The sequence below is a fragment of the Bidens hawaiensis genome, unplaced genomic scaffold, assembly GCF_021521415.1.
Source record: "Bidens hawaiensis isolate Kalapana, Puna unplaced genomic scaffold, B.hawaiensis_p1.1 tig00020909_1, whole genome shotgun sequence".
Classification (NCBI taxonomy): Eukaryota; Viridiplantae; Streptophyta; class Magnoliopsida; order Asterales; family Asteraceae; genus Bidens; species Bidens hawaiensis.
Window position 1 is genome coordinate 63,625 of NW_027493225.1, and position 12,226 is coordinate 75,850.

The 12,226-nt window shown below is 31.0% G+C and overlaps 1 protein-coding gene across 1 annotated transcript; it reads left to right on the forward strand.

Annotated features, from left to right (window-relative positions):
• The first annotated feature begins 2,987 nt into the window (after positions 1-2,987).
• LOC143562102 (protein NRT1/ PTR FAMILY 5.1-like) lies at positions 2,988-6,168 on the forward strand. Its single transcript, XM_077050010.1, has 4 exons — positions 2,988-3,359; positions 3,515-3,732; positions 4,158-4,717; positions 5,172-6,168. The coding sequence occupies exons 1-4, from the start codon at positions 3,257-3,259 to the stop codon at positions 6,055-6,057; spliced, it is 1,767 nt and encodes a 588-aa protein (XP_076906125.1). The 5' UTR covers positions 2,988-3,256; the 3' UTR covers positions 6,058-6,168.
• Positions 6,169-12,226: the final 6,058 nt, after the last annotated feature.

A 12,226-nucleotide genomic window follows, 5' to 3' on the forward strand; every position in this document is an offset into this window, starting at 1 on the left:
AGATGCTTTGATGTTTGGGATGTCTACAAATCACAAACATACGAAAATATATGAATATTTATGTGAAAGAAGAGCACCCTGAAGGGGAGGCAATGGTATCGACTATCGTCGCATGACTTGTTCGTGTTATTTGGGCGGTTACAAGTTGACTATACATTTTAGTTTGAGTGCACAAAACTTCGTCTAGATTAACAAGATAGGGTAGCTTTGGCACTTTGCATTTGTGGTTAGTTTGCAAACTAATAATATTCATGGTGCTATTTGTTGCACTAATGAACAAAGCTCATGAAGAAGTACTTTGAGTTCACACATAGAGAGGGATGCAAGTTCTATTTGTTACGTGATGCGACTATGTAACAAAGATAGGACGTGATATAGTAGGACCGATAACATGTGGTTTTTTGTACACGTCTATATTTTAGAAATATGATTTTCTTGTATTTACTAGTTTTGGACTTTTGGTTGTTATAAGCAAGGACAAGTTGAAATGACACAAGATGCTTAATTTATGGACATAGTTTGGAGTTTGCCTAGGTTTTGTTTTCATACTAATTGATGCTAACCATTGCCCTAAAACTAAGGAAATCTCAGTATCCTCAATAATGTAGTCTTCTTTTAACGTTTATATTATTTATATGGTTAAGTGAAGTTGAACCAAGATAGGTGACTCTTTCATTGGCTATTACATTGTTGTGAGCAAATAAACACTTACTTTCCCTTTCACATGGGAAGTCCAATTGTCCCATCGACACCCCAAAACAAAAGATATATAATCATACTCTATTTGTACTTGGATCTCTTATCTTTTTCTTTTTTTTTTAAAATACTGACTTTCTTGAATTTAGGCTATTGTTAATGTTGTAAAAGTCATTAGGCGGTCCCTAGATAGCCGACCTCTTTTGAAGGAGTACTCAGACATGATAAATATAACGAAAATTAGTTATTAGATATTATATATATGTCAAAACAAACAAAATTTTTGTGAAAAATAAGTGTAATCCGAAATGATACATGTTTAAAATAACAATTTGAAACAATTCATCATGTTTGTGATAGAATTAGGGTTTTTAGTGTGTTTTAAATAGTTTTTACTAAATTAAAAGTCAAAACTGATGTTGGTCGAGTAGGCGAGTAAGGCCGAGTAGCACCGAGCAGACCAAGTTTGACCATGGCCGAGTACAGTGGCGAGTTGGAAAAAGTCACCAAGGTGTTGGTCTGAAGATAATCGCTGACAATACCTTGGAATCCCGACTTTTACAACATTGGCTACGCAATCTTCAAATTTGGAGAGCCCCTCTGCCCCATCTGACTAGATTATGTTATCTTAATTTGACTCACATTAGCTTCAAAGTTTGGCTTGGTCGTTCTCTGGGAAACCATTCGCCAACTTCCACTTGATAGTCGTGTCACTATAAGAGCAAAGTTTTCTGGCGTAACATATGGTGGGATGGAAACCTAAGTGGACTTGGGATTTGAACTGACAAGCTTTCACAAGGCCTGACTCAAGTCTTTCATTGTTATAATCCATTAACTCAACTAAGGATCGAATTTAGGTCTTCACCACAGAACTTAAGCCTCCTATAGCCAGGCTACAAGTGGAGGATTCTTAGAGCTCTTATCTAACTTTATTTTATATTTTATAATGGCATATAAAAGTAAAATTATTTATAAAATGTACATATTAAAGGCTAATATTATGGTCATGTTACTTGTATTAAATTATTTTTTTAAATCAGTATTAAATTATTTTTTTAAATAAAGTACTTGATAACAGGAGGTGACTATATTGCTAGGTAGTTGGGGCAAAAATTTTTGTATCATGATATCCGTTTTAAAAAATGTGTGGATTCAAGTTATATAGTGCACATTGATGTAAATAGTAGGTTTAAGTGTGTTACCCTTCTAAAATTCTACTTCATATAATTAAATTAAATATTAATATTTATAATGATTGTACATTTATAATTATATATGTTAAATTGTTAATTCTTTTTCTTGCTACACAAACGGACTTTGATTATTCTAAATGAGTGATTTAGAATGAAATAATATACTCCGTGTAACCCTAGATGATCAAACGTGTAAAACCCAGAGACGCTTTTGAGTGTATGTAGCTTTGGTGTTATCTTTTAAGCAGTAAAAGGTGATTTGTACAATGACGGAACTTAAAATGTTATATTGAGAGCCAAAAAGTTGATAAACCAAAGTAAAATATTTACATAAAATTAATACCGATGGTGTGCAAATAAGTTGATAAAGTGAGGAATTAAAGATCAATAGTTTGCTCCAATATTTTGGGACAGGTGTACAACTTGAAGTGTAATAATTAAGTACTATTGTACCAAAATTTGAAAAATAAATAGTAAGGAGTTCATTAAAACCATTCATTTATTTTATACAAATATTATTATTATTATTATTATTATTATTATTATTATTACTATTATTATTATTATTATTATTATCTAGTCACATAAAAATAGAAGTTTGGTGTTTGGTCATTGTTGGTCCTTAAATTTGAGGGTGACACCTCTCTCCGAGTCTCCCCCTTTTATCTTATCTGCCTATTCTTAATTATTTTAGGTCTTTCTTATTTGGATCATAAACTTTGTTCCTTATGTTTTAAGATTGCATAATGTAATACGCACTTTTCAAGCTTGATAATAAGATAAATAGTTGTTGTGGCAGTAACCAGGGATAATGAATTTTAATAATCTAAACTTTGTTTCATTGGTCGGTTATAAGCCAAACTTTAAAATATACCACAACAGCCCTAAGTTTTGATATATTGACCGCCAATGAGCTTTTCATTAATGAGGTTAGATTCTGTTTGTTTTTTGATGATGTGGATGATGACGTGTACGATGGTGTGCCAAAAATAGTGGTGTGGACTGCTTATGTGGTTAAACATTAAATTTTTCTAACCAAAATAAACGAACCGAACTACTTTTCTAACCAAAGTAAACGAACCAAACCACCTTTTAAAAAAAATAAACGAACCGAACTACCTTTTTTAACCAAAATAAACAGACAGAACAATCCTATACCGAACTATGCTCGATCACCATAAACACTACACATGCAAAGGAATGGTGTCTATTTGTCTATAAACTTATCCTTGAAGGCTTGAACCCAAAACACCATCTCAAAAGTCCACTAAACAAAAGGCTATATTGGTAAAATCACAAGTAAGCACATATGTCTATTTATACCATTACTTGCATCACTTATTTCCTCATTTATAAGCTTCTCAAAAATGGACCAAAAGAAATACACACAAGATGGCACAGTCAATCTTCGCAGGCAACCCGTGCTCTCTTCCAAAACAGGCAAATGGAAAGCTTGTGCTTTTTTAGTTGGTACCCTTTTCTTGATCTCATGTTTACATTTCAAGATTCTCCAAAGTTCATAAATAATAATAATAATAATAATAATAATAATAATAATAATAATAATAACTTAAAAATATATATTTTGCTCATTTTTTGGTTTTGTTTTGTTTGGGATTGAAAAGGGTATGAAGCATTTGAGCGGATGGCGTTTTATGGGGTGGCGTCAAATCTTGTGGTGTATTTGACGACACGGTTGCACGAAGACAATGTTACGTCGGTCAGAAATGTGAATAATTGGTCGGGTGCCGTGTGGATGACTCCAATCCTTGGTGCTTACATTGCTGATTGTCATTTGGGTCGGTTCTGGACTTTCACCGTGTCATCTGTCATATATGCCTTGGTATGTATGTGTTTATGCTCATATGCACAATATATATTCTTGTCAAAAGCAAAACAATATACAATTCTTAATTTCTTATACCTATTACCATAAGTTTTTATTTTGATCAAAAGTTGCAGCTTCTTTGTTTGTGATTTGCCTTATTATTTGAACAAAATTAAAAAAAAAAAAGCAACTTGTGGATTCTATTTGTTTTGACCAACCATAAGTAAGTGCTCAACATATAATTAACAGGATTTGTCAACTTCAATGGTGGTTTTTAACTTTTGATATCATTCTTCACATTCAATATTGTTTAATTAGTTATTTATAAGTAATGTACCAAATATAGACAATCACTCATATCCCATGAGATAATTGTTTCTATTTCTAATCAAATTTAGTAACTATTTCTGATTTATTTATTTATTTTAAAATATATATAGGGGATGGTGCTATTGACATTGGCAGTTTCCATCAAATCCTTAAAGCCAACATGTACTAATGGAATATGCAACAAAGCCACCACCTCTCAAATTGCATTTTACTACACATCTCTATACATCATAGCCATAGGTGCAGGTGGGACCAAACCCAATATTTCAACATTTGGTGCTGACCAATTTGACGATTTTGACCCTCATGAAAAGAAACTCAAAGTCTCATTTTTCAATTGGTGGATGTTTAGTAGCTTCTTGGGTGCACTTGTTGCTACACTTTGCCTTTTGTATATTCAAGAAAACTTGGGTTGGGGCCTTGGCTATGGCATTCCAACTGTTGGGCTCATTTTGTCACTTATTATTTTCTACATTGGTACCCCAACGTATAGGCATAAAATGCCGAAGACCGATACTAGTCCCGCTAAAGATTTTTTCCACGTCGTGAGGGCGGCAATTGCAAACCGTCACCGTGAACTGCCACGTGAACCGTCTAAGCTTCATGAGTTCGATTTGCAACATTATGTCGATAACGGGAAACGTCAAGTCTACCACACTCCGATTTTTAGGTACACTTTCTTTTTGTTCTTTTATTTATATAATAATTATATGGTTATGGATTTAAGTCACTCTCTTCATTATTTCCCTTGTTGGTCCCTCATACATTAAAGACCATTTTAGGTTGGGCATGACATATCTAATTTGTTACAACTAGTAAAGAATTTAATTCAAGATTCATCAAATATTCAAATGGTCCATAAAATGTGACTGTCAAATGGGCCCATAATATTAAATTTTATGTTTAGTTGGGCCAATGGAGCATAATAAAGATTTAAAATCCTAGGGAGATGGGAGATTCATATATTACTTATGTTATATTATTTTATTACACTACAATAATATTTGTTTATTAATTATTTTATAAAATATTGATTTCTTTTTACAAAAATGAGACAGGGTCAGGCCGGGTCAATTGGGTTGGATTTTTATACATTGAACGTTAAATTTCTATTTTGATCTTAGGTTCTTGGATAAAGGGGCAGTTAAAGAGGATAAGGTTGGTGGCTCAAAGAGACCACCTTGCACTATAACCCAAGTGGAAGGAGTGAAGCTTGTTTTGGGTATGGGCATGATATGGGTAGTAACCTTGATTCCTAGCACTATTTGGGCACAAATTAACACTTTGTTTGTAAAACAAGGCACTACTTTGGACCGATGTATCGGGTCAAACTTCCAATTACCGGCAGCATCATTAGGGAGCTTTGTTACACTTTCTATGTTAATCTCGGTACCAATGTATGATAGATACTTTGTGCCTCTAATGCGTAAAAGAACCAAGAACCCTAGGGGAATCACCTTGCTCCAAAGGCTCGGGATTGGATTTGCAATTCAAATTATAGCCCTAGCCATTGCTTGTCTAGTTGAAGTAAGAAGAATGAAATCTATCAAATCTCACCAAGTCTTAAACCCTAAAGATGTTATCCCAATGACCATTTTCTGGTTATTGCCCCAATACATCCTACTCGGGGTAGCTGACGTGTTTAATGCGATTGGACTGCTTGAATTTTTCTATGATCAATCACCGGAAGATATGCAAAGCCTTGGAACAACATTTTTTACAAGTGGAATTGGTGTTGGTAACTTCTTGAATAGTTTCTTGGTGACGATGGTTGACAAAGTAACAAGTAGAGATGGAAAGAAGAGTTGGATCGGTAAAAACTTAAATGAGTCACATTTGGATTACTATTACGAGTTTCTTTTGTTAATTTCAGTATTAAATTTTGGAGCTTTCTTGTGGGCATCGAACAAATATATTTATAAAAGGGAGTCACGTGTAGAAGCAAACGATCAGAGTCTAGAGATGGAATGCAAACCGTTGGAGGCGGTTCCATTGGGGTTGCAAGTTTAAAAGGGTTTGGAACAACTTTTATTGTTACTCAATCTGTATAAAAACATTAGTATCCAAGAAAATATTTTTTATGGCTTAGTGTACCATTTAAATAAAAGCCTTTTGTTTACTTATTACTACACTAGTGTCCAACTACTTACGTTGTCATAACTCATATCGTGAATATCTCACAGACACCGAATACTTATATTAGACACTAAACTGCAAGTGTATATATATATTGTATGTACGATAAAGATGAGTTATATAAGATAGCACAGCATATATTTAGTTTATGCCATTCAAAATTTTAAATAACAATATTTGTAGTGAAATAAGTTTATATTTATTGTAAGTGTTAAAACTTAAAAGCTTAACGTAGATTTAACCATTAAAGTTCAAATGGCCCATGACTGAAAAAACATCAACAATTTGGGCCTTCAATCCTCTGAAATTCTGAATGGTGAATAGTCTTTCTTTATTTACAACATCCCACAGCTATGGGCCTAGATAAAGTAAGCCCAAATTAAATAAAAATTATTTTTTTTTCATATCTATACTCTCTAATAAAAGGCTACAATTTTTGCCACTTATCACTGCTACATTAATCCAACCTTTTTTTAACAAATTTATAATAGTAAAATAATAATTACTATTTTTAAATTTTATGCTTCAAATTTGTTAATTTAATATTTACTTCATATTATTTTTTCAAACATTTGATATTTACAATTATCTTTTACTTTAAAAATGTTTTAAAGACTATTGTACGATGACTGTATTAATAGTGTTTACGAGTTTATTGTTACTTGTATACTGATTATTTATTAAATATTGTATTTTCAAAAACTACACGTGTTATACACGGGCCTTAAACTAGTATTAAATAAAAGGATCCAATTACAATAGAGAGGTGGATAAGCGCAACACGCTGCGCCACCACCCCTTTTTCAATAGCAAACCCGATCCTACTGATAAAAAAGTTATGATTCTTTGGCGTCGATAAGTTACTATTCACGACCCATTTAACCCTTTTAAGAAACGTGATAGCTTCGGGGGCAAGAGACTCAAATGTATCAAAATCAAAAGGAATGAAGACGTGTTGATTCTTGACACATGCTTAATCATGCTTAGCACTTTATCCTGATTCTGCCTTCAACACGGCATGCCTAGCAACAAAACCAGTATCCCTAAGCCCAACAAGGGGGGGGGGGGGGGTACTCCAGTAAGGTCAATACAAGCGTACTTCCCAGTTCCCACTGCCCATCCAAACACAAGAACGTCTGCTGGCCGAAGAGTAGACCTCCCTCCAAGGGGATCTGACATGAAATTCACAGGAGCTTCTTTTTTTGCCGAGATCCCAGCTCGTTTCAACACATCGCAAAGGACATCTCTGACCAAATTATGTCTATATTTAAAACACGGAAGCTCCTTACAATGAACGGCATGTTCACCAAAATTATCCAAATAAACTTTACGACACACCGGGCATGACTCATCAACTGAGAATAATGCGATCATTAAAATTGTAAATGATAGTTTATTATTATTCTCTCTTTCTAATTTCCTCTTTTTTTTTCTCACTGCTCTCACTGTTAGAGGTGCACAAATAAGGTATTAGTAAAACCTGGGTTCGGGTATGGAATCGGGTTCGGGTATGACTGGATATTGGAAAATCGTGGCAATACCCGGGTCGGGTTCGGGTTCGGGTATTGCCTCTAAAAACCATACCTTATGTATCGGGTTCGGGTCGGGTATAAAACCGGGTATTTGAATACCCTGTTTTCGGGTATTTAAAAACCATATTTTCGGGTTTTTCGGGTATTTTTTGGATATAGATTGGAACTTTTTATAGGTTGCACTTTAAGGGGTATTTTTCGGGTATTTTCCAGTTATTTATCGGGTAATTCCGGGTATAGATCGGGTATTTGAAAAACCCGATTTTGAGTATTGGAAAAACCCGGTTTCGGGTATGGAACCGTTCGGGTTTTCGGGTATTACCAGGTACAAATCGGGTCCGATTCGAGTACGGGTTTTGGTACTAAAATGCATACCCTATCCGTACCCTACGGGTAGGGTTGGGTACGGATTCGGGTATAAAAAAACTAGTTCCGGGTTTTTTTCGGGTCCGATTTCAGGTTCGGGTTTTTTTCACCTCTACTCACTGATTTTCCTTTATGGGTTACTAGCTCAAGTGTTGCTCAACTGATTGTAACGAAAGTGGACTTCAGGCGACGGTTTATACCCTGTAGAGAAGATGGTCGTCTTCTATCATTGAATTGCCCTAAATAACCGGACTTTATTCGCCGGTCGTGTAAGAAAAATAATAACAATAACTATAATAATAACAATAGTATTATTAAACCACCATTTTTATGATTTAAATGTTTGTATATATTCTAAGCTTAAATATTTTTCTAATTTAAATAAGAAAAAATAATTGTTAAAAAGTTGGAAAACTTCAAACTCTCAAGACTCAAGAGGTAGCTACTGTCCTAGATCCGACCTAACTTCAAAAGTGGACTTTATTTGAAGCAATTAAAATTCTAAGTGACTAGTTTTCAACAAGTACAAATTATGATTATATAGTATTAATTATAGAAAAATATCCAATTTAATATTTTGTCCACGGTATAATATGTAACTGCTAATCACTTATTTCAAATAAATCAATATATTTCTTTTCTACAAACTGAATGTAATGCATATCGAATAAAATAACTATACGGTTTTCCAAATCAGAAAATATAACTAAAAAGATTGTGGCCTATTGATACCGAGATATTCCTATGTTAGAAATGTGAAATCTCTCTCACGTAGCGAGGATTAGAATGTTGGTGTAAGGTGCTGTATGTTTTTTAAGACAAAAATTGTCTGTAATTTGATTTCGTCTGATTTTATGTCTGCAACTGAATATGTGGTCTGAAGATTTGCAATATGAAAATATAATACTGTTTGTTTTATAAACTGGATATCGTCTGCATAAGTTGAAAACTAGTAACATATCATATATATCACAATAGATAGAAGTCATTTAACGTTTGTAGACTGCTAAAATAATTGGTAGTGGTGTACGGACTATGGAAGTGGGTGGTGGTGTACAAACTATGGAAGTGGGTGGTGATTGACGATTGGTAGTAGACGATTGTGGTAGGTGGTGAACGGTGGTGATGAATGGGTAGTGGTGGTGATGGAGGTGGTGGTGGGTGGTGGACATTGGATGTTGGTAGGATGATAAGAAGTGTGAAGATGTTGGATATTAGCTTCTTATTTAATACCATATAAGCAGTTTTCGGATCTTTTTCTTTTTTTAAAACAAACTGTTTTCAGAAACTTATGTCTGCACGCCTGCAGACATAACCCTTCTACAGACCTTTGAAGCAAAAACAAACACAAAAATAAAATAAAATGATTGAATTTAAAAGTATGTTTATAGGTGTATATATATATATATATATATATATATATATATATATATAGGGTTGGTATCATTTAAGAACTCTAAAAAAATTAAAAACTCTTAGGAACTCTAAACAACCAAACGCTTTTTTAATTTTTTTTTATGTATTAACATTATTTAATAGTAGTTTTATCATACTTTTTATAAAAAGTTTTGATTACATATGTTAATCACAAGTTTACATATATGTAAAATTTATAACTAACAAATTTACATAGGTGTAAACAAAAAGCATAGATATGTATAGAAACTAATTTTCAAAATTGTAATTGTAAATATAGATATAAAAAAATGATAAAACTACACTTAATTAATGTTAACATACAAAAAGTTTTATAAAAAATGTTAGTTTTTAAGGGTTCTTTCAAGTTTTTAAATAATTTAACAGTTCTGTAATGATACTTATTATATATATATTATATATATATATATAGGGGATGATTCAAGAGAGAAATGATATTATTGCAAGAAATGAATATGAGCCACTAGTTTTGTTTTAAGTTTTAAATGCTTAAAGCTAAATAAAGAAAGTATTAATCATTCTCTTTTCTTCAATTAATATAACTAATAAACCATAACACTTATCTACTTAATTAATATAACTAATTAAATTATTATAATTGTAAAATATTAAGAACTCATTTATTTTTATAACTTATTTTTTGTGTCTTGAATTTTTGTCCTACACAAGTATAATTTATTCATACATTAAAAAAATTTTCTATCCAAATCTAATTTCTTCTAACTCAATATATTAATATCCATCAAAACATACTTACATTATAATGAATAATACCAAAAAACTATTTTACACGTGTTTACATTAAAAATCAACAAAAAAACATACAACCTACACAAAAACGTATAATCCACACTTATTCTAAGAATAAGACAACATATAACCTACACACGAAAAACATATCACCCACACAGAAAATTTATCATCAATAATATACACACGCACACGAATACATATAACTTACACAAGAAAAACATATAACCTCCACACGAAAATTTTATCTTACACAAATACAATTTATTCATACATTAGTTTCTTTTTATTCAAAACCAATTTCTTCAAACTCAACATATCAATATCTATCAACACGTAGTTACATTGTGATGAATAATACAAAAAACTATCTTACACATGTTTGCATTAAATGTCAATAAAAAATATATAACCTTCACAAAAACATATAACTTACACTTGTTCTAAGAATAAAAAAACATATAACCTACATACGAAAAACATATAACCTACGCATGTGTAGGATATGTGTATTTTTGTGTAGTTTATATAATTGTTGATGCCGAATTACATATGTAAGTTTATGCTTTTTGCATGTTGTACGTTTTTATCGCTCAAAACAAGTGTAGGTTATATAACTTTGTGTAGGTTGTATATTTATTGTTTACATTTAATGGGCACATTTGTATGATATTTTTTTAATATTATTTATGACAATAAATTTTATAGGCATACCAATTGAAAAAAAATATATTATGTTTTGATATTTAGTGTTAAAAAATATGCTAATAAATTGAGTGGAAATTATTTTTTAATACAAAGAAATAGTATTATGTAAATAAATTATATTTATGTTGAATAAAATGAAGAATGTGTAAATAAAAAATATAATTAAAGTAGTGTTTTTATCTTTTTAATTATTATAGCTAAATTAGTTAGATATATTAATTAGAGAGATGTTTATTATGGTTATATTAGTTGTATTAATTGGAGAGAGAGAGTGTGTGTGTGTGCATTTATTGTTACATTTACATCTTTTTTATTTATTTTTAAATATTTAAAACCTAAAATAAAACTAGTAGCTCATATTCATTTATCTCATTTCTTGCAATAATTTGATTTTTTTTCTTGAACTTAAACATATATATATATATATATATATATATATATATATATATATATATATATATATATATATATATAAAAGATTACCTAATATGCAATGTAACTTTTTGAATAATCCAATGATCTAATTACAATCTTTTATCACATTGAGGCATTTTAATATATTTGAATTTTCACATATAATAATTATGCTGTGAGGCCAGTTTTTTTAAGCATTTCATTTACTAAAAAACTAATTATAAAGAATCTAATTTTATATATTATTAACTAGTTTAGAATTCGTGTGATGCGTGAGAAACTCAAAAGAAATACAATTAAGCTACAGAAAATTTAATAATTAAACTAAAGAAAACTATATTTTGTCAAATTAAATGGTTTTATAAGTTCAATGATATTTTCTAATGGAATTTTAATATGAATACGTGGTGTATTCTCATGCAATTTCTTCATAATCACGAAAAAATATACCTAGTGATTTTATAAGTTATGAAAATTATATTTAATGGAATAACGAATTTTAACAAAATACGATAAGATTTAATTATGAATGACATAAAAAATAATATCATATATGAAATTAGCATGAATAAAACACACATTTGTATAACTGTTTCGAAAAAGATGGATGAAAACCCCATAGAGGTTATATGAATATGCGAGAATAAAATTGTTATTCATTCATATTTTATTTTTTGTTTTTGTCATCTTATACCGACAAATCTCGTTCATTGAATTTTACCACATTCATCTCCTACATTCAAAAGTGTATATAAAATAATTTAATAAAAAGAGTATATATGATTTTGTTAAAGATATACATATTTTTATTGTATTGATATAAACCGCATATTTCA